The 27,954-nt window shown below is 40.7% G+C and overlaps 1 protein-coding gene across 3 annotated transcripts; it reads left to right on the plus strand.

Moving 5' to 3' along the window:
* On the plus strand, nucleotides 1-27,954 carry NIM1K (NIM1 serine/threonine protein kinase). 3 transcript variants are annotated; one of them, XM_074813489.1, is made up of 4 exons: nucleotides 1-152; nucleotides 18,556-19,735; nucleotides 24,803-25,071; nucleotides 27,101-27,954. In XM_074813489.1, the coding sequence occupies exons 2-4, from the start codon at nucleotides 19,444-19,446 to the stop codon at nucleotides 27,842-27,844; spliced, it is 1,305 nt and encodes a 434-aa protein (XP_074669590.1). In that variant the 5' UTR covers nucleotides 1-152; nucleotides 18,556-19,443; the 3' UTR covers nucleotides 27,845-27,954. The 3 variants fall into 3 exon arrangements, with proteins under 3 accessions (XP_074669590.1, XP_074669589.1, XP_074669587.1); XM_074813488.1 differs by lacking the exon at nucleotides 1-152 and adding an exon at nucleotides 14,388-18,396; XM_074813486.1 differs by lacking the exon at nucleotides 1-152 and having other exon boundaries at nucleotides 14,388-19,735.

The following is a 27,954-nucleotide window of genomic DNA, read 5'->3' on the forward strand; positions in this document are numbered from 1 at the left end:
GGCGGGAGCAAATGGCGGGCGGCGGGCAGGGGCCGCGGGGCTGCGGCGGCGCTGAGGCCCGCGATCCGGGGCTGGTCCGCTGGGCGGCGGGAAGGGACGGCGAGGGCCTGCGGAGCCGGGGCTGGAGGCGGCGGGAGGGAGCCGGCTTTCAGGTACCTGCTCCTCAGAGCAGCCGGGTCTGGCAGCCTGGGCCGGGGAGCGCGGCCGGGGGCCGGCGGGGCTGCGGGGAGGCTCCCGCCGAGGTGGACGAGCCTCCCCTCCAGCCTCTGCTTATGCTGCTGGAGGAGTTTTAATAATTCCAGCAATACTTTGTCGCTGCTGTTTTAATTTGTGCGTCGATCTGCCTAGAGAAAGCATGCTAGCTAAAAGGGATTCTTTTTCTCGGTAAAGCTACTGACATAACATCCCACATTTTTCTCGATCTGACTTTTCTTCAAAATACTCTAAACAAAATAAAGTGTAAAACGTTCCAGTTGCAGCTCTACCCTGTGCCGGGCCGCGGGACAGGAGTCGGGGGTCCCACCTGCGGCGCGGGGGTCGAGGGGCGGAGGGGCTCTCGCTGTTCGAGCAGCGGTGCCAGTGCGGGTGGGTTTTAATTTAAATTACTTAAATGCCTATTATTTGAGAGACACGTGTGTTGTATCTGATGCCCTCCTCTAACGCTGGGGCTAATTGGAGCCTAAGACAAAATATTTTCAGTCTAAGATCCCCTATTGTGTTTAACATACAAAATATATGACTAATTCCATGGAATGGGCCAGGACATGGTTCAGTGTTTTCTGGGTTGGGATATTATTCTTTATGTAGTGTAACCTGTTCATATAGCTTTAGAGCAGGTAGAACAGTTACTGTCAAACATGTAACAGTGGGTGTCACAAGAAACTTGTTGGTTTGGGATTTTCTTGTTTAAGGATGTAGACTGACATTTCAGTTGATTCACACCAAATAGGTTTGTTGACGTCACGGGTGCGCATGTTTTACAACGTATTCAGATTGTCCCCTGCCACAGTTCAGGAGGAAAACTAAAAACCAGTACTCATTTTCAGGGAGAGAAGGGTGTTTGTGCATGTGTGTAAAAAAACCCCCAACCTGTATTTAAAAAGATCATTCTATCAAAAAGGGTCCTAAATTGCATATATAGGGTGTTTTTTTTTTGCACTGGGTAATTTATTTTAAAATATTTACTGAGATCTAAAGCAGTTCCAGGGGCTGAGCAATCCCATGGCTGTAAATGAGTGAATAATGTGGTTGAGTGTATTTTTCCTGACCACTTACATATTATCATCCTTCTTCTAGTGCATTTAATTCATCTGATACTTCTTTTCTAAATAGTATCTTATCCCAGAAATAGATGTGAGGACCTCAGGATTTTAGTTAGTCCTAGATAGTTGGTCTGTTTGGGAATTAGGAACTAAAGATACCTGAATATGCTGGTTTTGCTATTCTTACAGTTACTTGTTTGGGATCATTTGAGAGTACTGCTTTAAAAATTGCAGCTTCTGGGGAATTTAAAAAAATGTTGTCAAGTTGTGGGGTCCTTAGCTTTGTCATATGAAGATACTCAAAATGGTTTTGTAAACTAACACAGACTCTACACTATTGTAAATATAAATAGTTCATTATAATACATTCTGATCTAGTGACTCTGTTTTGAAGGCAGTTAAGTTGCACTGGAAAAGAATCAGTTGCTCATGTTGTCGCCACATTACCATAGACTGATCAATTAGCCCTTTGCTAAAGAGGATTTTTCTCTGGGTCCTGTAGCTTGAACTTCATGGGAGGATTTTCTGGACTCCACCACTGGGGAAATGAGATACTCTTTGGAGTGGAGTTATTGCAGGTTCCCACTCCATGCGATACAGAGCGCTGACCCTAGCAGATACAGCATTGTGGCAGCTGTAGTACTTCACCTGGAATATGTTTGTTTAGATACATGTTCAGAAGGTGCTCTTTGCGGAGAGGATCTGGAGTTTTTGCTCTTTTTTTTGTAAGCGAAGTTACGCTGAGGTAGGGAACATAACAAATGAGAGCACATCAATTTGAACCATCCTGACAAGCGATTAGTTCCTTACGGGTAGAAACACCGCACAATTTTATATGGCCAGTCTTGGCCTCCAGTATTATTCCAGAGCCTGAGAAGTCAGGAGTGTTTGTTTTTCTTCCTGATTTTTACTGCGAGGCAAGGAATAAACTTCAACCTTTGAAACTCTTGGCTAACACTGAGAAAACCTCCAGCATGGCTCTACTGTGTATTTGGAAAAAAAGTAGTCCTTTATGCATAGACAGCTCTCTTTTAGGACACTTGGCAAATGTTAATTAGCTCAGCCTCTGACTGTTCCTGTAAAGTAGGTAAATGGCTTTTATTTCTTTTTTTTTTTTTTTTTTTTTCCCCCTCTACTTTATTGTGGTTACACAGAGCAAATAATTCTGCAGGTTGGCAGTAGTGGAACTGAAACCACTGTCCAGCTTCCTGACTTCCTTGTCTAAACTAAAACCAAAGAGTCTTATCCTCATTGCAAGGAAAATAAGTTATTGAGAAAGATAACTCCAAAATAAAAATCATTGTGTCTCTTACTTGAAATATGAGAGGACTCTGCCTAATGTGGGAAGCATGGGGTAATAGTCACTTTATTTTAAAATATTATTATAAAATAAATGCATATTTGCACACTCAACACCCTGGAAAATTAATTTGAATAAATTATACATTTCAGATAATATCCAAGGATGTTTCATTGCTTCAAGCATTCATTCATAAACTGAGCCTCTCTTTCTTTCTGGTTGTGAATTGGTATTTTAAGCTGCAGAGTTAGAGATAATACCAGTCTAGATACCTGTGATGAAATCACTGTAAGTATGTCTGTGCTGGTGGTAAATCTCATTAATGCTGCATGGAGACAGATCTGCTTGGAGAGGATTAGTGGGATACATTTTCTGCTGGTTGTCATGACAACCATAAATCCATGCAGCTGTACAGTGGTGTGTTAATCTGTTCAATTTAATCCAGTTTCCAAATTAGATCATCAATATTGAGCTGCTAGATAACAGCTGGTTTAAATGCTCTCCATTCCCTTCTCTTAAAACAGTGCCTGGAGTCCAACCAATGCACCTCCAATCTTCTAGGAAAGACACAGTGTTCAATCATGGAGCAATTTGTTGCTGTAATAGCAGTGTATGACTTGGCTCAGTATTCCAAGCCCGGTATTTGCCAGGTGTTTATAATAAATCATTGTTCTCAGTCTAAATTATTGTGTCATTTATGTTTTAGAGATTGCATCAAAAGTTTAAGGACTCTTTAGTCCCTCATTAAGATAACCTGGTAATTACACTGTGCAACAATGAGTGCTGATACTATCATGACTTTTAAAGCTTTTGTTGCAAAATAAGAAAGTATTTAATCTGGAAGTAAGTTAGAAAATGTGAGTATTCTCTGACACATACTTGAAAACTCGTCTGGCACTGAACATTTCAGGAGAACTACTACTGTTTTGAATTGACCCTTAGTAACAGATCCCTCTTTTATTATTTTGCAATTACTATGTTATTACATTCATAGTTTTTCCTGTAGTTTGCTGAGATGTACTCGTGAAATTCAGTGTTTATGAAAGCTGTCATGAAGTCAAGGTAACCAGGCCCAGTTCATGTGTGTAAGGTGGCTTCTTTGAGACGCTGCATTTGTGTAAATTGACAGCCTTTTCCTCCACAATAGGCCCATATATAATGCTGTTTTCTGTACAGCACAATGGAAAGAATCAACTGTTTTGAGTCCTGCAGGAAGTGATTGCACTGATGGTTGTCTTCTCTGCCCTGTTAGGCCACCATGAATTGAGTTAATTCTGGGCTAGAGGTATAGCATGAAACTGAGCTAATAGTTATAGAGGGAGAGTTCACCAGTGCTTCTCATTTTGGTTTCATTTTTATACATGACAGAGTTGTGTAAGCTGTTTTTTCTTATTGGTTACAGGTTTCACAGAACCCTCCTTTAGAAACTTGGTTTTGCAGAAGTCAAGTTGAAGAATCTCTGTCAGGTCATGCCCAAGTCTGGTCTGATATTCAGAAGATAAAAAAATTGCACTGTAGAATTAAGCCTGGAGCTCTGCTCTTAGATAGAGCTCCACTTCTCTGGCCAAGCATGGCATAAGTGCACTGAAGAAGAGCTGATCGCTTACCAGCATCACTAAATGGAACATTTAAAATGAGTGTTCAGTGTTTAAATTCCAATGGTTCATTTCTGTTAGCATTTAATACGGAAGTCTTGCTTTTCCAAATGCAGTGAAACAAATAAAAAGGAGCAGGAATGAACATTAGGAAACAGTTTATGTGCTGCTGCCCAGCCTGGTGATAAACCCTAAAAGTCCTCTCTCTCCCCACCTCCGTGATTTTCCCTGGGTGTCACGCTGCAGTGTGTATGGATGGCTCGGGCAGCTCTCTCCAGGCTCCTGAGGCTGCCTCTGTAGACAGCTCTTTCCACTGTGTTTGCCCAGAGTGTTTGCTTCACCCACAAAGCATACAGATGTCACTGATTTCATACCCATGTTAATTTTATTAGTTCATTATTAAATGTAAAATATTTTTATCAATTTTTATTTTGTTGACGTTAAGCATAAGAAAACATTCTTGATGAAGTACTTGATTTAGATCTGTAGAATGCAAAAAACCTTCTGCTATCAGACGTTGAAACCATGTCAGGTTTCATGTTCCTGCTCATGATTTTTTGCCCTTATAGTTTATACCTTCATGCCAAAATTGTATGTTTTTTTTTTTTTACAAACAGATTGTCCATCATTTGGCTCCTAACTCTCCTGCACCATATGGTGGAAACCCCTCTTAGTTTTGCAGCTGTGCCCTTGGGCTGGGAGTGGTGCCTGGAATGCTCTGAGGTGAGGGTCAGTCAGTGGATGCCCCCTTAGATCTGTCACTCCGGTAGCTGCCTGGCACTGTGAGGCCATGGGCCACTGCCTGCAGCACCCAGGCCTGTGTTTGCTCTCCCAGCACCACTATGCAAGTCCAGGATAGGATTTAGCTCTACAGTTTCATCATTTTGGTATTTTATAAGTCAAAAAATGTAAAGTTATTGCTTCAGTGTCATCATTGTTTCCATGTGGATGCTGGTAGGCTGTGAAATGTTGTAGCCCAGGGGCCTGCACTTAAAATGACAGGTTGCTTCATTGTAACGTATTTAGCAATATCTATTCCTTAGGCAACTATTTATCACCCAGTTACAGTGGTGCTTCTCTTGGAGCACAGTATTTATTGATTATTTAGTTACTTTTTATATTTTCAAAGTGTTGGTATTCTCCACATACTTGTGTTTGCATATATGTTTTTCTTCTATATAACTGATTGACATTTGGAAATATCCTGAGACATGTGCTACTGTAAGCGATTGCCCCTACCCCAGCTGTTGGAGAGGGAAGTGGAGGGTGCGAAGCAATGAGATTGTGCAATGTTTTTTCTTAAATTCTGGTTTCTAGATTTACAGGACCTTAGGTTTTTCTTTCTAAGAATGGAGTGGAAGGAGAAAACACTTCTCAAACAATTGTTTTAATCCTCTGCCTGTAGCTCTGGCGTGAATTTCTAATGTTTCTTACTAGACAGTAGTTTTGGGAACAAAAGTATTTAAAAAGTTCTAGTAGTCTGGAAGGTCTTAATGTTGATTTATGAACACAATGTCAGCTGCTGTTTCATATTTTCCAATTTAGTAGCTTCTCATTGGTGTTGCCTTCCTAAAGACCATCATTCTCAAGACAACAAAGTGCAAGATTGTAGGTGCTAATAATGTGTGCAGGTTGTCTGGATAAAGAGCTAAAGCTTCAGAGTGAATGGCATCTGCTGTGCTTGCTTCTTGTTTAGGTCTCTACTGTACAACTATATCCCCTCTTGAAAAGCACTGCCTTAGGATGAGCCAAGCAGCAAATCTCTTGAGCATTACTACTTACTCTCAGCAGTGCACAAGGCTGTTTGAGCTACCAAAGAGCATGCCACAGGGGCCATGGGGATTTGAGTTTTCCAGGAATGATCAGCCATTTGGAGTGTCACGTGTTCTGCTCTTGTGAAGAGCTGCCTGGAAAAGCTGTAAGGCATTTACCAACAGCTTGCTCCTTGCCTCATAGTCCATCTCCTGTTTACATGTGGATGCATTGCACAGCTACACCACTACACTAAACACAAACATTGCAGACCTTTGTGGCTGTATCTATTGTATTCTTCTGCTTGGAAGGAATCAAATTCAGTGTAGGCTTACTTTACTGTGCTGCTGCAGCAAGGGGAGAGGGCAGCTGTACTCTTGTCCTTAAGGACTTGTGTTTATCACTGGAACTGCATTCCTGCAGGTATCACCTAGAGGCTGGGAGTGCACGGTGGAGGGCTCCCCTGAGGCTGGGGACATTCATGACATCTTGAAAAATGCTTAGATTCTAACAGGATCAGATTTTTTAAAAAATCAGGAAAGAGTTTCAGAAGTATTGCTAATGCAAAATATCAGCTCTTCTGCAACATATCAATGACTGATTTTTATCTTAATTTGAAGTGTAATCAGCTTCATTTGGTGGAGGGAATTTCTCTTGACAACAGTTCAGTTGTAATTAGCATTGACAACTTCTTGCATCAGTAATGAAGATTTTTTTAAAGTATTTTATTTCAAAGCCTTCTTGTTTATTCTTCCTTGGGTTTTTTGTGTTTTGTTTTAATCCCCAGTGCTTTTTTCTGTCCCTGACCCCTTTTGGTTACTTGATGCCACTTGAAACAGCTGATATCTTGCTAACTAGAAAAAAAAAGATGTGGGTTTCCCTTCGGAATCAAAGTGCTGGAGCATCAGTAAGAGCTGGGTTTGGCTGCTTTCCCAGATGCGGATTATATCATTCTCTTTGCTTCTCTGGGTCTCTGGTGACCCAGGATTTGATGACCTCCTGAGGACATCTTTGGCAGAAAAACGAAAGCTTGAAGTTAAGAGATACCTAGAAACTAGCCTTACACCTCACATGAAAATGTAGTCGTCAAGCAAAATATATTGAATACATATGGGAATATAGATTGGAGTTGCCAAAACTTCTGTACTCAATGGTCAGAACAAACGCATTGTAACTGAGGCCTAATTCTTGCTAAACATCACATTACTTCATTTGGGTATCTTGCATAAAGCTATTTCCATAAGATTGATACCAAGAAACTTTTTTTTATTTTTCTTCACATGAGAGGGTGATAGTCTGGTACATAAATTTTATTTTTCCTCTGTTCAGTCTGATCTGAGAACTTCTTAGTAATAAAAGCATGCATGGCTGGATGAGTACATGAAATTATTTTAGATGTGCTGTGTTGCTCTGGGCTGCCCACAGTGACAGCAGTATTTAATTGGAAAGTGCTGCAACTGTTGGCTCTACCACATTTGGGAGTGAATGGGAGAAGCTGTTTCCATTGACCTCCACACCATGCTTTTCTCTTCAGGCAAGTGAGGAACAAGCACTGACAGTATCTCAGGAGTGAAAAGCCAGTGGTAACAGTGGAGGGTGCTTGGGTGGTGGTCACAGCCAACATTGGAAGAGACATTCCAGCAGCTCCCAGTTCTCTGGTGATTAGTGCTTTTCCTTGGATATTGCACACGTGAGTCTGTGGTGTCCATCTGCCTACATATGTGTCTATGTGATAGACATATTGTAAGATTTAGTTGAATTTGGGATCCAAAGGATGTGAAATGGAAATGTTGAATTCAGGGCTGTAGTACAGGGGGAAAAAGCTGAGAAAGAACCCTTGCATCTGACCCTGCTTTTGTTTCACTGGTTCCATTGAAGGAGCATGTGTTTCTCTGACATGTGTCCATGCAATGAGAAAGACTTTCTTCTGATTTGATGTTACTGTTCAGGTCACCTTAGAGCCAAGTGTAAATATCTGAAAATGTGAAAAGAAATGTTGAGAAAAGTTTAAAGTCAAAGCAAGTTTTGGGGAATGCATTCAGTATGTCTGGGCTTTGAAGTCTTGCAGACTCAACAATGATCTAGATGTTGTGACTGTTAGTCTACGGAAAATGGTGCTACAGAAGAGACTGGTTTCTGACTGCTGTGGCACAAAAATGAGAATTAATTCCTTGCTCATATCGGAGTCCTCTTCTACCAGAGACCTGAGGTTCAGCTGGTAGATACTGAGATATAGGATACAGTTCCACAGAAATTTTATCTTTCGGAAGTGCTTTGTGAAGACTCCCTAGATTTGCCAGCTTTAGCACTGGGAGTTCACTTCTGGTTTTGGTCTCTGCTAGTCCTCCCAACAGTAAATACAACATAGTTCATGTAAATTGTTTCAATGCTGTGAAAAGGCACTGTCTGCCAAGGCCTCCTGAATTTTAAAGCTGATTTGGACTCTCATTCTGTTTGTATTTATAGCCAAGTTTTACATCTGCTACCATAATTTTCATATGTGTAAGACATTCTGCTAATAGAGGGATTGACAAATGTGTCTCAGTACAGAAGGGATATGGAGATGCTCAAAAGGTATGTTTTATCTGAATCTTGGAGTGCAAACACTAGGTCATCTGGTGAAACCACTCGAGGAAGGATGAAAAAATGCCTCTATTTTCATTATTTTTTCTGTCTTCCTTGAATTAGTATGTCAGAAACTAAAATAAAAAAATCTAAGTTACTCTGAGACAGTAACTGGAAGAAAATCTTGTTAGGACTGGAACTCTCATATGGGCTGAAGGAAGAGAACTCAACTTCATCAGGCCATATTAGAAGTTCCAGTATAAATATTTGGAATCTGCTTCAATAATATTCCAGAACTTTTCAAAATAAGCTCAAAATTTAGTGTTGTGGTACAAGAAATTCAGAACTGGCAAATGTATTGCCAAGACTCCTCTACATGATGAGAAATTCCACATTGGTAATAAAATAGAAAAGGTGAACCGATTCCATTTTCATCAGAAATGAGACTCCATCATTTGCATCTCAACCATCAGGCTAGCAGTCTGGTTCCTCCAGCAATCTTTCAAGTTCAGCTCCCACAGCTTGTGAAACTTTGTGGTCATCTCTGTCTCTGTCCTAGGCATATAGTAACACCTCACTAAAGCCATTGGCTTAACCTGTTTACTTCTCGAAAGCAAACTGTACATACAAGCATTAATTTTGTGCATTTGTTTGTTATAATGGAAAAATATGAGAAACACCTTAAAGGCATATCAGGAGTATCATCATCAGGGGTAGTAAGCAGGAACTGTGACATTGCCTAGAGTGAACAGTAGGTTAGTTTATGTGCACATCTAATTTTATTTTCTTTTCATGAACAAGAAGAGAGCACAGCATGGAAGGAAAGGTTGTCTTTTTGCTTTGCTTTTGGTTTAACAATGCCCACAAATGGCGTATATGTTCAGTTCTGTACCACGCCTATTCTGGAGTTCTATATGAAGAGTGCAGAGGGTGCAGGATGTAGGCTTGATGCTGGCTTTGAGATGGGAGCAGGCTTTCAGAGTAACAGTTCTCTGGTTTTAATGCTGAGTACTGCGATAATCACTGTGGTAAATGACTATATCATTGTTTTTTGAGTGGTTAGTGATATCCCTAGTTTAAAAATGAGAGACCAACGTGGATTAAGTTCTTTCTTCCAGTAAACAGTGGTGAGAAACTGTTCATTCATGCCAACCAAATGATTCAGAAGTTATGAGAATAATGTCTTTCCAGTCCTGTTGAGCTCTGCCTGTTGTTACCAGATTAAGTGGTGTGATTAGCTGGGTTTAAGTGTTAATTTTATGAAGAGGATGGAAGAGACATGCATTTTCTTTCTTTTTCTCTCTCACCTAGTGCTGTGGCACTGAGAAATGGTGCTGCCGTGGAGTGACAGGAAAGCAAATATTGTTGATGAAGGTTCAGTCAGAGACCAAGTTTTGGAGGAGCCAGAAGAACCTGTTAATCTTTATGTTAGAGGCTGAACAGCTTAGTGCCAGCAAAGCAGGCAGTTCCAGCTCAAGGCACTGTTCACATGTGCTACGTCATCAGGCAAAATTAAAGATGGTGTTGTATCTATTCTGAGCTGCTTGCTGGAGAATTGCTTCCAATACACCTCTTCAGGAGCAGATCATGAGTCTGCTTCCCAAAAGGTTCCAGACTCTTAATGGAACATGGTTTCTAGACTTAGGGTATAGGAGATCAAACAGGTCAGTGTCCCCTCTTAGCTGTAAATACTGCTATCTGTTACTGCAAATACTACAACCCTTTGCATGTCTTAATTTCCAGACCTGTTTTCTGCTATTGCTCTGTAGTGCTAAAATGACATCATAATGTTATTTGTAAACTACTGTGAAGAATAAAAGGTTTTGGTCCTGAGTTTACAGTTGTGCATTTTTTTAATAATCAGGATGGTGGAAGGGTGTCCTCCACAAGAAAAGAGTTGTCATCATGCCTTTGAGCTCAGAGGCGATGCATCTATCATGTGGGAACTTGGCCTTTTACTGCCAGAGGCTCTGGCCATGCGCAGGCTGCCATCCTGTCTACCACCTGACCAAGTCACAGAGTTTGCCCTGAGAGAATGTGACCTTCTGGATTGCCAGCTGCACTTCGTTCAGATTTCAGGGCGTTTCTCGTCTCATTTCATCTTGTTGGTCTCATGGTGTTAGCATGCTCAGTTTGGAAAATCTGAACAGGCTGTTCTCTGTATCTCTTTTTCCCATTTTCCTCTATTCACAAAAGCTGTCCTAGAAACCTTAGCAGGTCTTATAATTTTATATTTTTAGATGTGCAGTCATTTGAACTGCAAGTGACACTCTGATGTGTGTTGTCTTTAGTATTATACAAAGTATCATTATGGTTTTAAAGCCAGCTTTTTTTTCCTCAGTATGTTTTCCTGTGAACATATAATTTCATGTGCATGCCACTTAAACAGCAGTTACATTCTTAAGTGTCTTGACAAAAACCCCACCCGATAGATTTTCTGGTTTCCTTATAATGACAAATGGAAAAAGATCTGTTGTATTCAAGCAATTATCCCTGTTAAAGTAGTACAGACTCTTCTAATATTTTGACTCTCTACATTTTCTTTCTCTTTTCATTTTCTTAAACAGTAATTATGAGCTTGTTCCACTGATCATTTTCCTGTTGTTTTTTTTCCCACTTCACAAAGTGAAATGAAACTAGAGAGTTTTTTCCCTTTCACTGAGTTCTGCTGCACTCAGACAGCTGCCTTTTCTTGTGCTCATAGAGGCAGTTCTGTTGATAGAAAGGGGTTATAACAAAGCAGTTGTGTTGATAGAAAGGGGTAGAGCATTATGCAAATCCAGGATAGATTAGTCAGTGAATGAAATGCTAGAAGCATTATATTGTCACCTATTTAAAAATAGTTTGCTATTTAGTCTAATAGGAATAGTTTATAGACTCTCCTCCGTGTCTCAGTTCTCAAATGCATTTCTGGATTCTAATCTGAAATTCTCCTGCAGATTTCTTCAAGGAGGAAATTGAGGGAAGGTGAGGAACTGAAGTATCTTACCTATAGAATTTTGCATAAATTTGGGATTTTGGATCATGTGATGTGAATGGTGGTTCTGAAAGTATAAACGCCACGTAACTGTCTGCATGTTTGCAGGGAAGATTATGGTTTAAAGATGTTCTAAAATTGGTTTATGCTCTACTTCTGTATATCTTGGCTTTTTGCCTCATTAGTGAACCTATGCTTCCTGAAACCATGGAACGTAATTTGTATCTGTGTAATACCATAGAGTTGGACTTATTCTTAATTTCCATTTCTGCAAGTGCATCAAAAACTGATCCCGAAACTTGAACACTGAATGTGTTATTTTGTTAAAATGTTAATGAGTATCATCTGTCTTTACTTTTGAGTTGGTTTGTGGTCTTCTGTGTGGTAAATTTTACGACCTTTTGTATGGCAGTTCAAATGCCACATGATCCATATTTAGAACTTCCAAAAATCTTTGGAACAACAATTCCTTTTCCAGTGGATTTAATTAGAAAAATTAAATGGAAAAAACAGTGACTGTTTTCCTAATGCTGCTGAATACTCAGATTTACACTATTCTCTCTAATGGAACACAGTTTATGTAAGTCTTCAGTTTGACAAAAAAAATAATAGTCTGTGTTCCAGGGCAGATACTCGACAAATCTCCATGAGATCAGCTAATGAAATTAAATACTAGCCAAATTTACTAACATTAATATTCAAGTCAGGACAGCTTTTGCTGTTCAAATGTGATATGAAAAGCAGGATGGTTTTAGGGATTTGGAATGTAGCCACTTTTTAGCGTGACCCAGACTTTCAGTGGATCAGGAGCAAGCTGTGTATTGCTCGGATCTCTGAAGTGTTCCTCTTCCGCACTTTCCCAGCTAGACAAGTATTTGTCTATGCCTGTCCTCAAACACTGACAGCCTTCCTTGCCCTCAAACCTTGGCTTCCCTGCTGATCCTTGCAGCAGGACAAGGCAGGTGCCTAAACACGTTGAGGTACAGACTCCTTGGCATACACCACTGTATTTGGATATTTGGTTTGAGAGACAATATTATGAACTTTTCAGAGCTCCAAAACCAGACAAGTTTAAGAGAAAAAAAAAAAAGCAAAAAAAAAAGCTTATTTTAGTAGGATGCATATAAAAGCATTTAGTTGCAATACTGAAGACAAGGTTGTGAAACAAGAGTAAAATCTAGAGTTGTGCTCCATCTTGTTTGTGTTAATATCCCTCACTTAGGATCCTTAATGTGTGCCGCAGCAGCTGTAGCTGAGAGAACAGTTCTATTTCACAGTAGCCTGTCTTGAATGTTGCTTGCTGCCATTATACTGTTTCTCTGGATCCGTTTCAAAAATACCTGTCCTAATTTCACTTCTGTTCTCACTCCAGTGGAAGGGAAGTCTTTAATGGGCAACATTTCTTTGATATGCAGAGATTAATAACTTATGATCTGTAGGATGTCAAATAAAATCAGATCGCTTCCTGCTAAGCTTCTTGCCAAGTCTTGAAGACTTACTATGCATTAAGCAGTTTCCAGAGGTTAGTTGAAGCTTCAGCGATTCTGGTAAGCTTATGCTTATTCCCCTGCATGGCTCTGTGCCTGCAAAGGTCAAGGAGGACATACGGATGACAGATCCGGTAGCAGGGCACTGCCTGGTGCAGAGGTTTCTCAGTACATGGTATCCAAATATAGGTTCAGAGGCAGGAGCCGCTGTGAGGAGCAGGTGGTCTGCACAGTGAGAGGACCACGTCGGTCTGAGAAGGTGGCATGCTCATATATTGTTAGAGAAATACAGCTGGGACTGTTTTCCATTTCAGTGTTATTTTCTGATGGGTTCTAGAGATTTCCAATCTAATTGTCTATTAGATGAAAAGTACAAATACATGTCTTTCTATCTAGATTTTTTTCCTCTAAATGTTCTAAAAGTCCTCAGTACTGCAGTCAGTTTGGGACATTTAAATTGGCAAGGACAGAACACTTGCAATGACACTTTTGGGGGATAGTTCTTCAGCATTTGTAAAACCAACCAGACAGTCTTTATGGCATTGCTCTGTTTCTGCATGCCTCCTGCCGCTTTTGCATGGTTATTGTATGTCTACATGTACGCCTTCTTTTAGTCAGGCTCAGTAATATAATTACTGTAAAGTGGCTCATTAATGCCAATTCAGGATAAATCTCGAGTGTCACAGACATTACTCTGAAAAAATGGAAATGCCAGGCAGTATAAAGTACATTTCAAAGTGCAGTGCAGGATTTATAACTTTCCAAACACATCCATGGAAAATAATAGCAACTGCTTATCTTCTGCCCAGATCCATTTAAAATTTGCCTTATGAATACTTAACCTTTTACTACTCAGTACTTTTGAAAAGTGCATAAATATTGATGCAGCTAAAGTCAATTGCCTTGTAAGAAGTAACCAGAGTTACTTGTGTTTGCTAGGGCCCATCTAAGAAGTAATGGGAATAGTGAAAGAAAACTGTGATAGACAATAGAAACCAGAACATTTTCTGTTTTCTTTTGTGTGGAAACACATTTCAGGTTTCTCTTTCCTGCAAATAATGGCAGGGTGATTTTATTGCAGGCCATCTGCTTAGCAATGCACATCTGCCTAAATATACAGTCATTTTCTTAAAATGAGCAAAGACTAATTTCCTCAGTGATTTCAGTGGGACTCAAAGTATTGCCTACTTCTTACTTCTTGTACTATCACTTGCTTTTTTGAGAGAATTTATTTTCTTTTCACTGAAAGCCTATAAGTCAAATTCATTTTTAGTGAAGTAATTAAATTAGATGCAAATTTTGTCCTGTCATTTGAAAGGCTAATAAAGACTTTGTTGGATCTCTGTTTCATGGAAGCTTGTTTTACCTTGGAATAACAGTTCTGTGGCAAATTGACCAATTTGCATTATGCCTCAGAAGGAAATAAAGAAGACTGGCCAGGTTGAAGTTTTGAGAGGGTAAATTTTATTTCAAAATACAGTCAGACTTCAAATTAATCTCTCCCATGTATTTCAAAGACCTGGGAAAACAATGGCTTCTATTAATTAATTCTTTTTTTGTCTTTGCTTTTAATGCAAGTTTCTGTGTAATTCAAAGACTCATTAATCCTCTCTCTAGCTGTTTTTATCATGCAATGCTGCAAAAGGATGAAAGGGATTTTTTTCCCCATATTTTAGTTTCTACTTCACAGGTCATAATGTATTAGTGTAGTTTGGGTTATGTTGATTGTTGTGCATTTATTTTCTTCTCAATATACCCTATACAATCTGCAGACTGTGGATTTGATGTTAGACTCCACTAGCTGGGCTGTACCCAACCTGTTTTGGTGTCAGCTCAGCTGGGACTGGGGGGGTTGCATCTCAATGCTGAGGGTCTGTGCAGCCTGTCTTCCTTGATGCTCTAGTCCAAGAGTTTATTCCAGTCCACCGGCAGATAACACTTGAGATGGAAAGGTGAGTCTGTGCTACACCCTGATACCCGTGTCACATGAACCAGCTGTCACTAGCCCTGCAGGACTGCTCTGAGCTGCTGCTGTCATGCGGACGCTGGCTCAGGTATTGCCTGGCAGAGGAGTGTGCGTATGCCGGCTCAGCCTGGTGGCTCTCTGTGAGCCAACCTGTAGTGCTCCCTGGACACAGCCAGTGACTGCCTATTAGAGATCACAGGGAGATCTTCTAGGGAGGGATCACAGATTAGGGCACACCTGTGGGTTTTTCCTCTATTTCTTCTCTCTGTTCTTGGAGAGAAGAAAGTTGGATGAAATGAACGTGGGAGCTTGCTTGGATCTATAATCTGCCACAGTGGCCTGTGCTAGGTGGTGCTCTACATGCTCCCACCGGTCTCCGGTCAGCAGTTCTGAGAGGCGGCTGGTCAGATAAGATCCTTGAGCGAGAGCTCAGGTTCCATTAGAGAAACATCCACATTTGTCTTCAGGGGTCCATCCCAGAATGGATGTGGGATCAACCCAAAAGATGAGGATTTCAGTCCTTCTGATGAGGTTGTGGGGGACATTTCATCAAGCATCCACATGTATTCTGCTTCAGTATGCAGGGCCCAGGCTTATTAAACTTCTAAACAGGTTGCAAAGTCCATTGTCTTCTCCTCTTAGTTACAATTGTAGAATAAGCTGTGGGCTAGAGTTAGCATGTTCCAGGGTGGTAGTTTTTTGGTTGTTTTTTTTTCCTTTTTACACCAGGGTTTCTTATTTTCTTGGTTTGGCATCAGCATGTAGACTAGGCCTTTTGTTGTAGTGAAGGAGTCAGTATAATTTGTTACCTCCTCCCACTTCCCCTCTTGGTGCCTTGGCCATCAAGTGAGGTTTTGCAAGTGAGGAATCTGTTGAAGGTGTTGGTGTTCTGTTTACCAAGTAATGTGCAGCAGGAAAAATAATAGAGTCCATGATCTTTAAGAGTATTTTTTCATTAGCCTTCTCCTTCACTTTGTTGTCTTGGGGGTAGTCTTGCATCTGTGGCCTGAGATGTGCATAGAGGACAGCACAGTGCTTTGACTTGACTCTAGTTGATGTGCTGGCACAGCTTGTCACAAGTGACTGGAGTTACCCCATGTCCTTACATTGTTGTATGGCAGCACTGGGAGGTTCATGGAAGAGGTGAAGGTGACTGCCCTTTAGCTGCTGTGTCAGACCATCAGAAGATCTGCTGTTGCAGTGTGACCCATATGTGGTCACTTACATGTTGGTACCATTGTGCCTTGTTGCAACCTAAAATGTGCTAAAATGAGGTGATGGAAGGAGTGAGCACTGTAACTCACTACAATGCATGTTACAGTCATTGTCTTACAATATTGTGGCATATATCTTGTATTAAACAAATAGGCTTCATTTAACTGAAAAAGTAAATACAGCTTATGTGTAGTCTGTTGTACAGGGCCTGGCCCCCTTTTCACTGTCCTAAAAACCTCTTATTTCCAGCTGGTACAATGCCCGTGTGGTTGTACTTGCATGGTTATAAGTGTGTGTACAGTGTTGTTTTATATTGCCTTGGCCAGGGCTACTGCATTTGTTAATATTCTGTGTGTGGAAAAACAATGTCATGTCTTAGGCAAGGACACTTATAAGGCTAGGAATAATGTTGATCATGTCTGTTTCTCATCAAACAATAATTGGCAAACTGAATGCTATGCTAACTAACAGTAGTAATTCTGGGATGCACTGAAACGGGTGGCATGTGGGCCTGGGCAGGGAGCTCAAGTTACTTCTGGAGGCTGTCCACAGTCAATGCTGAGCACTGTTTATATTTCCTCCTACTTGAGTTGGGAACATACAAGTCTGTGTTCAGCCTGTAACTGTGCTACCCTGTGTATTTTGAATTTTTTTTTTTTTTTTTTTTTTTAACAACTCATAAAAAGCTCTGGGCTGTGTATTTTATATAGTCACTCTGTTTTCTGGCATCCACAGAAATAACACTGAGAGCGCTTCTTACTCAAATCCAAAAAATGTGCACAGAGCAAACCTTGAACATTGATTTCCTTTGGCCACAACAGCCACACACTCAACCAATATTACTTGAGCAAAAGTACAAAAGTGGAGTTAGTACTTTCCCTGCATCAGTGAACATGGTATGTGGCTGCACAGCAGATCTTTTGTGTCATGTTTGGTCTGTGGTACAGGTCTTGTGGACTGTTCCGCTGGGCTCTCATCTTTTATAAAAGATAGGTCTTCTAAACATAGGAATATAATAGTTTGTTGGTATTTTCTTGCAATAACTGAATTTTCAAAGCTATGGTTAAAAAAAGGGTCAGTAGTTTTTCTTAGATGACAGGTTGAAACAGAGAACAACTGTGGGCCAGAATTCAGGCAATCCTGCAAGAAATCATCCTTTCCCCAAATGCAGAAGGAGAACAGAGAATGCGAGGTTTGGGTTTAGGTGGGTTTTGGTTTGCTTGGGGATGGGGCATCCTTCCACATAGATTTTTTTCTTCCTTGGTATCAAATAATAAAGTTAGAGGGAATGTTTGATGCTAAGTAAGGCTGGTTTGATGGGAGAATACTGAAGACTTGTTCAGTTGCCACTCAGTCTCTCCTCTACTAAAAAAATTTCAGGATTTGGCCAATAGTTGTTGCACACATACAGTATTTGTCAGGGGTTTGATTCTATTTAGAACCAGAGAATAACATATGATTATTTATTATTATTTTACACTTTTTCTGTGAACCATGAAAACAGCCTTTTTCTTCAAACAGGAGTAAAACAAAAAGAGTAACAAGAGTTCAAAGGTGTCATGGGACGAGTTCATTCTCCCTCTGCTCCAGTTATAAACTGTGTCAGCTGTGAGTTTGCAGCATGCACAGTAAGAAGCATCTCTGGCTCGGAGAACTGACAGGGAGAAGTGACGGTCCCTCCTGTACGTGGCCGCAGCACAGCGAGGTGAAGCGACTTGCAAAATCACTCACATGCATCTCAGGGCAAGGAGCAGCTTCACGGAGGCTGGGTCTGTCACTTCGGCCTCTCTGTAGAAGCAGCCAAGCGCTTCTGTGCCACTCCAATTCCCATTTAATGAAATCGTCACCAGCTGCCTTTTCTTTGCCCTTATGGGGTGCCTTTGGCCTCTCCTTCTCTTGCTCATGCAGGAGAATGGGGTTTAGAGGGCAACTTCACCTGGCAGCGTCACATGCCCTCTTCTAGTGCAGCACCTTAGGTGACTCTCTGCCTTCCCTAAGCTTCAGGCATTGAGTTAACTGGTCTAATTCTCTCCCCCTCAGTCTGGTGAATCTACACAACGGCAGGGTGGTGTCTCCCGCGTTCGTCAGTCGGGTGGTGCTGCAGGCTGAGAGCAGGGGAGGTGAGCATTGCCACCGCCTGCACTACCTCAGAGCTTTTGTGCCCAGCTCACCACACTCAGGCATGCGGCTGCATGATTAGAAGTTGCTGATCAACTCCTATTTTTCAAGGTTAAAGAAAAAAGGTAAAGAAGAAAAAATTGGTGTACCACTTTAAAGGTAAGTGATTGCTTGTGTGTTTAGAATAAGGACTTCTTCGTCTATGCTGCCAAACAAATAGAGTTAAATTGACGAAACGGTATGTGGTGTGCCGTCATTTAAAGAAGCGTATAGCTGTTATGTAAAGGTTTTAATGACTTTCTTCATCTGTCTGCTTAGGAACACCATGCGTCTGGCAAAATTTTGAGAAGGCTCAAGGCGTTAAAGAAAGCTCATCTAAATAAAGGAGGGTTAACGTGACATTGCAGTTACTTAATCCTGTATTGTCCTGCCATGTGACTGCAGGGACACTGAGGTGCAGTGTTTCTTTTGCCTGGTGCACAGATTATGCTTTTCCTGTCATCGTCCAGGATCAGTTGCTTTGCTAAACCTGTCATGAGGAGGAAAAAGAGGAGCAACAAACTTTTTACAGCAAGGGTTCAAGGCACAGTGACATTTCCAAGGCATGGTGACAAGCTCACAGGCTGAAGAACAAATCAAAGGCAAACCCTACGTTCAGCTCTCAGACTGGTACCAGAATCAAGGAGAGCTACGCTCTTAAGGTCAGCTATTCAAAATGAACTGGAAGCATCTGGATTTATTCAGAGTAGTTAATCAGCTATTTGTTTGACCTTTATCTACCCAGTTAGTTTTCAAAGCAGCAAGATAAAACCTGAAAATTCGTGTCAAATGTTTTGCGTGTGTCAAATGTACTGCATAGACTGTGAGCAACTCACCGCTTTCTTTGCACAATGTTTACAGTTCTAATGGCTAAGCCTCTTCTACCTTGTAGATGAAGATCTTGACATACTAAATCTGTTAGTGAGAGATGGATGTAAACAGCTTCCAGTTTTAGGTCCGATTTTGAACAAACCTGCAATATGTAGATATGCTAGATTTGTTTTTGAAGTAATTTCCAAACTAATCTTTGGACTTTCAGTAAGCTGTTTTGGCTAGGTTTGTCACAGTGTCCATTATCTACAGGACTGCGTATTCATACAGAATTATTTCATTTAAACTCCTTATTGGGACATCTTGTTAAATGGGGAAGTGACTACCCTGTAGACTATGACAACAGAATATGTGAATGGAGGAAGTCTTGGAAAACACCGTTGTTCCAAGTGGCATCGTGAGGACAGCAGAAAAGACGATGGGCACCCGGAGTGCTGTGAAGGAGATGAAGAGAACAGGCAGCACAGGCTGACCCCATTTGAGAAACTAATGCAGGATATGTCCCAGAATGAAAAAGTGGTGAAAGAATTAACCCTGGGAAAGAGAATTGGCTTTTACCGAGTCAGAGGAGAAATAGGAAGTGGGAATTTCTCACAAGTGAAGCTTGGAATTCATTCCCTAATCAAAGGTAGGCACTGCTGTGTGGGTCACCTGCATGTTGAGTACCCTAGTTCTGTAGGTATACAAATGGCCCTCTTTGAGAAGAAACATGCTGTCCTTAAATACAGATACAGTTTGTTTGTGTCATCTTTTTGTTGAGTGAATCTATAGACAGGGTCACAGATAAATGCTAAGGTTTGGATTAGGCTTTAAAGAAACCGAAAACATTTTCTCTAGATGCCAGCTATTACAAGAAAAGTTCATCTCTGCACTTCATGGAATTAACACGCCTCATCCCATGGCACAAACACTCCACCCTTTGAAGCACGGTGTTGTGCCTCCCCTCTTACTACTCATCCTGTCCATCTGCCCTCTTCCCTGCTCAGCTCATGGACTGCAGGGCTATAGGTAGTGAACCCCCAGGGCAGCCTGGCTAGGCATGCACCTGACCACAGACAGGGTTGGCAAGGCTTCCTCTGTTTCATCGCAAGTTTTACTAGTATGGACAAAGCTTTTATTTGGTCACAGTAATTTTGGTGAGAAATTTTATGCCTGCTTTACTGATTCATTTGCAGGTGGTTCATTACTGTAAAATGCTGGGACAGGGCTATAGGTGTGCACTGAGAAGATGCATGGAAACAAGCTCTGGTACAGCCAACCTGGGGTTTGTGTGAATTGTCAATTGTTTTTCATTTTTCAAGTACAGAAAAGTACTCTATATGCTGCTTCTAGGAAGAACTAGAAAGGCTAGGCAACTGCAGCAAACCTTCAGTTATAGGTATAACTAAGAACTTCATCTGTCTTGTTTCTTCTTCCACTTCTGACTGACAGTAAGAGAAACTGTTCTTGTTGTCCTTCAGGGATGACTAGTTTTCTCCACATCTTTGTACACTACTATCTTGTTTTTATCTCATAGTCTCCTTTCCAATTTGATTGACTCTCCTTCCCTCCATCATCTTACAGGTGAGAGAATGAGGCACACACCAAAGCCTTCATGCCGTTATTACCTGTGGTTTTCTCTAACCACTTCTTTTAGCTCAGACTGCAGAGGTGTGAAAGCTCACATTTATCCCTCATGTGCAGCAGTTTGTGCACTGGGAATCAAAGTGGGGAACTGATGGTATTTATTTTTTCCAAATTTAAGCTTGCTTATGTCTAAGGGTTGCTTTAACTGGGTGTAGATTTTTTGGTTTTGCTTGTTTCTGAAAAGCATCTCTGTTCTTGGCCCACAAGTTATTTCCTCTTCTATTCTGTGATTTTTTTCTTCCAGACAAAACTGTCTTGTGCTTACTGTTGGAGGAAATGCTGCTCCTGTACTGGGAACAGGGGGAATGCTAAGGAAACTAGGTTATAAATTTGATCTGGATTAACTTTTTACCTGTTTAACTTACTTCAGAGACACATTGCTTTAGCATTTGAATAGAGCTGATTGAAAAATTTGAACTTCAGTGAATACAGTAAGCTTGGACAAACTAGGTACAAGAACCATACATTTTTATCTTGAAAAGGTTCTTTTTCAACAGAAATCTCTCAAACTATTCTTCTTTGGTTTGTTAGTAGCTTTTTTGGTTAAAATGTTCACTGGGCAGGAAGTTCATTTCTCGATACTAAGTTTGCAACTGTCTTGATGAAGGATAAATTTCTTCTGATTCATCTCTGCCTGTGAGCTTACCTGTCCTCATAAAATACACTATGTGGATAGGAGAACAGGAACACGCACACATGTGCACACACACACGCACATGCATGCGTGCATACACACCACGACCACCCACAAAAAGGATTTGTTTTTTTCCAGTAGATGCACATCGTTGTGTTGGTAATGAAGTGGTGTTCCTGCACAGTGCTAATGAGTACAAGTCTTTCTTTTTTGCTGATTACATAAATACAAAGGCTTCATTATTAATGCTGTTTGGGTCCCTGTGGTAGGGGGAAGTGTATGTGTTTGGGGGCTGTTCAGCTCTTCAGTTATTCTCATAGTGTTAAGCTCTAAGTATGGTCTTTCTCCTTCCATGTTGCATTTGTTCTTTACTAAGATGAGTTTTTGTAACAATTACATGTGTGTGCTGTTCTGTAGCCCTTGTGATCTGTTGCAGCAGGGTACGTGAAAAAAGTTTTCTAGAGGGAGAGAGGAAAAAACTGCAGGATCATACTGGATGAAGAACCTTGTTTATCTCACAGGGTCTGTCTTGGTTGCTTAGAGGATGCAGGAAGATCTTTGATGCTATGATACGTATTGGGTTATCCCGGAGCATTGCCCACTTTATCAACCTGAATTTTGGCAGAGATTTTCTCCAGAGGCCTGTGGAGTTGCTTGCTAAGGACTGTTAGGTTCCTAAGATCTGTGTAACCTTTATTTTACATACCTTCCAGCTGACAAATGTAGTGTGAGAACACAGCTGAATAGATCCAATTAAGAGCATCCAAAATTTACAGCTAGTAAAAAGCCAGTCTAATGTCAAACATCAATTGCAAAGGCAGCAATGTCCAGGCACCTACTTTGCTTTTTTTGAAGCAATTTTACCTTGGTTCTGTTTGTATTTTGTTTCCTTTTACCATCATAGTATACACTTCTTCCTGAAATTATTTCTCAACCTTTTCCTAACTTCTCTTATTAAGATTTCAGCTAGTTTTTTTCAAACCTCAACATACACTGTGTATAGTCAATCAAAACCTCTTGCTACTCTGTCTTAATATTTTGGTAAATAAGCTGCCAACTAAAAATGTCCTTCCCTTCAGCACTGCTGCCATGCAAGGGTAATACAGGATTTGTAAACCAAGCATTTTTTGGAAGCAGAGGGAACAAGTTTAAAAAAGAAAAGGAGGGTGTGAGGTTTTTTATACTGTAGGTGGGCTGGTTTTCTTTGCATATCATGCATATGCAACTGTAATGATGTAGATTTAAAGGAACTCAGTCCTTATTTATGGTGGTGTGTGAACACGAGCAGGGCCTTCAATTCTAAACTTTTTTTTTTTCCCCTTGCCTTTTAAAACTTTGCAGGAAAACTGACCCAGAGGAATCATAAATTCTAGCAAAAGGAAAGGGAAAGAATTTAACCTAGAAGATTCTTTTTTAAAGCCCAAATGCTCCCAACTTTTATGAATCAAGATGTAACAATGCAATTACATAGTTAAGATTGTAAGAATTGTTATCCCTGTAGTATCTAAGCATTTAGTTGTGCAAATGTTACCGACTGTGAGTTGATGCTCTCTCCTCTTGGTTTAGGTGATCAGTACGCTACCAATGTGACAAGGGTTTTAGTCTTTCATCCCTAGGTCAGCAGATCTTTTCCAGGATCGGTGTCTGTGCTGTTACCATTCAATAGCTGCATTTCCTCCCAATTCACCACGCCACCATCAGCACCACGCAGCAGTAGGTACCTGCTTTCCTAAGGGGCTCGCTAGAAAGCATGGAACAGGTCAGAGGGAAGCAGCGTGGGGAAGACTGCCCTCTACTCAGCATGGGCTCCTTCTGAAAATAGGCACATCAAAGGATAATTCAGCACCTTTCACAAGAATCACATTTGCTTGGAGTATCTGCTGCACTTTAGCAGGGAGATCAACTTATGCACGTATGTTACTAAGAAAGGTAAACATACCAAACATGGAGTTTTTTTGATCTGTACGGATATATGCATATGTATCCTTAACACTTCCTTTAGATATGTTGAAATACTAGAGTTAAATAACCTTATAATATTAAGTAAAAATATTTTGAATGCTTTTATATCAAAACACATGTACAAATGTAATAGCCTTCTCACTCTTCCCTTAAAGCAACAAGTAAACAATACTGACGCTTTTAATTTACTCCCATGTACTAGAAAACAAGGTGAGGTTTTTTTCTGAAAGATTTCATGAAAGTAGTAAATTGTTAAGAAATCTCTGAATGTTTGACTAAGATATTCTTGGGGAAAATACCATCTTCCCAGGAATAAACAGTTGCTTTTATTGCCATGATCCAATTTAATTCTGCTGTCCTGACAAGTTATACAAAGCCACTGTAAACCTATTTTAACCAGACTAATCCTTCAAATAGCAGCTGTATTCAACAGAGTGAAGACAAAAGCCATAACCTACCAATTAATACAGAAACATAAGGGCAATTGTGATTGACCTATTCATACTGCTCTGAGCTACCCTGGAGATGTGGTGCAGCTGCAGATGTGTATCTGTGTTTTGTGGCCCTTGGGTTCACTGTAGATATGCTCCAGAAACATGTAGAACTTAACAGCAGCTTTACGTTACCAGGACAGTGCAAGACAGCTAGATTTGCTGTCTTACAGAATCCCTGCAACTTATTCTACTTCACTGTTTTTTCCCTTCCTCAGAATAAAATCTGTGTGTGATGTGGATTCATGGTGCACTGTGGCAGACATAAAAATGTACTTTTCCTGTATTCTGTACAGTACCGAGAACTACTCACACATGAACATGTTGGAAAAACTGGCACAGCTATCCTGAGGAAGACAAACCTCTACAACACTGACTTTAGTCACTGAGAATTTGTCAGGGTATGGAATAAGAAGTTAGGGAAGAGCTCTGTATGTCACACCAACTTAAAAGCACCTCTCCATTATAAACTTGCAGGGTTATAGCCAGAGCCCCTAAATTACCCCTAAGTTTGTCTGTCTGCTCTGAAACAAAGCACTTAAATTTGACACCTCCATTAGTCTGCACGTACCAGGCTCGGGCCTAGCTCATCTGAAGAGCACTAAGCTAACAGAGAGAGAAAGAAAAAGTGCAGTGTTCCTTTACCAGCTTTAGACAGTGAAAGCAGACCCTGCAGCTGTGGCCATCAGACACATTATTAGCCTGACAGCAGCGGAGCACACTAAGACAGCAGATGATTTGATTAGCTCTTGCAATACTCTACCAGCATTTAGCTACCTCAGCAGTGAGTAGGCTGCCGTAGATGGAAAGGGACATGGGCGTGTGTGAAAGATTGCAGAGTTTAATAGGCCTCGCATCTTAGCTCATACTGATCAGAGGTGAAATTTTATTGCACTTCTATGACCAAGCATTGTTATAAGTAAATAGTATTACCATTTGTACCTATTGCACTGACAACATGGAAAAGTGTTTCTCTTTTCAGAGAAAGTTGCAATTAAGATTTTGGACAAGACAAAGCTGGACCGGAAGACTCAACGTTTGCTATCTCGTGAGATATCCAACATGGAAAAACTGCACCACCCAAATATCATCAGACTATATGAAGTGGTGGAAACACTCTCAAAACTGCACTTGGTGATGGAGTATGCAGGAGGTGGGGAGCTTTTCACTAAAATCAGTACAGAAGGGAAGCTGCTAGAAGCAGAGTGTAAAATAATCTTCTCCCAGATTGTGTCTGCTGTGAAGCACATGGTAAGTTGCTCTTCTTTCACAGGCACATCGCCCCTCACTATTCTAGCAGATGTTGTAGATGTATCTTTTGGTTTTCAACTAGAAAGTTTACTGTTACCAAGAATTCAGGCCCACATTTCTGAGGAGCAAAACAGCTAGAGAAGAGCTGTCTTAAAGGTATCTGAGAGAGCCTTCACATCCACCTCGAGTTACTGCCTCTCTGTTGACAGCTTTTGGGAGGAGACTGAACTGGAAGCACCTGGTGGGTGGAACCACCCATTCAGCAACAGCATTCTCCTGGCTGCTTTAAGTTGTTGTAGGCACCAGCTAACAAAGCTTAATTTCTTCCCTCCAGCTCTTTCAAAACAGGATCAGTCACTCTTCCGCTAGAAGAAAGTGTTCCAAAGAAGAGACTTGTTAGGTGTTGCAAACATCCAGCTCACTTATTAATGAACATGGGAGACTGGCACTTAAGACAGTTAATTCCTGGTCCTTGCTTTGGTGCAAATCTGTGAAATTAACACCCAGCAAGTCATTTCCCCTTGCCTAGTCTTCAGTATCTGGATTTAGGATGATGTTATTTGTGCATAGCCCAAAGCATCTCATAAAGGCAGAAAAGGAGTAATTAACTATTTCAGCATCATCTTCTCTGAACATTGCATAGTAACTACAGCTACTTCAGACAACAGCATAAAAACATGGGAAGACCATTCTGCAAGCTTGAGAAGTAGTATTTGCTAAAGGTGGCTCAGGGTGCCCTCGGGTGGCTCATATTCTCCTGCCACATAATAGCCTCAGGCGAAGTCAAAAGCAAGGGTGCTGTTCCCAGGTCAAACCTGTAGAAATGGCATTACAAACTGCGCATGGCATATATAAACAGTGTGCGTTTTTTATATATTTTGACAAAATGATCATATGTCCTGCAACTGATGGATTAGCTTCAACACCTTTTCCATAGGACAGGCACTCTGCAGCTACTGGAACTTACTTTACATTTCAAGATCACATCTATTTCTTAGCATTAAATCAGACTACCAAACTGATCAACCTCTTCACTTGTACACACAGACTTCTGCAAAACATTTTACTTTTGCCATCAGATCCAGGCTACTTAAATCCCATCTCACTGCTGCCAGTCCACAACGAGGACAGAAGATCCCTGCCTGTTATCGACAACAGTTTAAAAATCTTAGGATGCCGAAGGGTTTCCTTATTGCCTCCAGATACTGCACCTTGTCACTTCAAAGGGTAGGGCAGAGAGTGCTCAAACACATCCATGCCTCCTAGTTATTTCAAAGATGAAGCTAAACCCTTACCTAATCAAGACCCGTATATTGCCACTAAGCAGAGCAAATTCAGTTTCAGTTCTTGGCTACTACTGCCATTTCCAAAGAAAAAAAGTACAAGTTACACCGTATTTTAGATTTCTAAAACTAGAAGACACCATTGAACTTGGCATCCTGCAACAACACAATGCACCACAAGTCTGTGGTCCTTTTCTCCTGCCATCACAAGATCTTCATAGGACATTAGATCACACAACAGAATTGAAGCAACTTTCTTAATTTAGCTGTGATTATGTTCACTTGGTGAACTAAATGCTTTCACTTCTTAAGTCCACAAGCTTACAGTATATACAAAAATGGAATTAGTTAAAAAGAAATTATTTTTGTTACTTAAATCATTACAGAAATGTAGTAACTGCAAACGCAAGTGTTCTAAACCCTGAAAAAACAGATTTTGCACATGAAGATATCTAGTCTTGTAGGATTCACCACGATGCTATCACAAATCTGCTTCATGAAAATAGCTGCTATTCTTAAAAAAAACAGCATTCTTTCTCCCCCTCTTCTCCACCTACTGTATTGGGTTTGTATCGTAGAGAATTAAGTTTGTTTAAATACTTTTAATTTTCATTGCAATACCTATTTCTGACTTTGTCCAAGATAACTCCCTTTTTCCTGTGTGGCAGTTAATCGATGATAAGAGCTAGTCACTGGAGAACTTTCCTATGAACAAGATAATACCAATTTTTCCTCTTGTTCTACAGCATGAGAATAATATCATTCACCGGGACTTGAAGGCAGAAAACGTCTTCTACACTAGTAACACTTGTGTTAAGGTGGGGGACTTTGGATTCAGCACAATAAGCCGAAGAGATGAAACTTTAAATACTTTCTGTGGCTCTCCTCCTTATGCTGCCCCTGAACTCTTCAGAGATGAAAACTATGTTGGCATTTATGTAGACATCTGGGCACTGGGAATCCTGTTATACTTTATGACGACCGGTATCATGCCATTTCGGGCAGATACAGTGGCCAAACTGAAAAAGTGCATTCTTGAAGGGACATACAGTTTGCCTCCCTGCCTCTCAGAAACTTGCCAGAAACTGATAAAAGGAGTCCTTCAGCCAGTACCAACCGAACGATATTCTGTCAAACTTATTATGAACAGTGAATGGATGCAAGGAATACAGTACCCCAGACCTTTACAGCCATTTAAACTGGATCCAAAGTATTTATCAGACATCACTACACTCAAAGAGGAAGAAATCGAAGTGAAAAATATTCTGGAAGATCTGGGAATCACAGAAGAGCACATTCAAAATAACCAGGGAAGAGACACACGCAGCTCAGTAACAGGGGTCTACAGAATTGTTTTGCACAAAGTACAGAAGAAAAGGGCACTTGAATGTGTTCCTATCACATCCCACCCAGACCCCAAAGACCTGAGGAGAGGAATCCATTCTTACAGAGGGATGAAGCACACATCCAAGCTGTGTTCTATTTTATAAATTGCACTGCAGGCTGTATACTCCACACATTTAACAAAGGGTTTTATTCACTTTTCACAAGTTCTGGTGTTATATTTTTTGCAATTTTTGAATAAACCAGAAATGCCTCA

Source organism: Strix aluco, chromosome Z, assembly GCF_031877795.1.
Source record: "Strix aluco isolate bStrAlu1 chromosome Z, bStrAlu1.hap1, whole genome shotgun sequence".
NCBI classification, from domain to species: domain Eukaryota; kingdom Metazoa; phylum Chordata; class Aves; order Strigiformes; family Strigidae; genus Strix; species Strix aluco.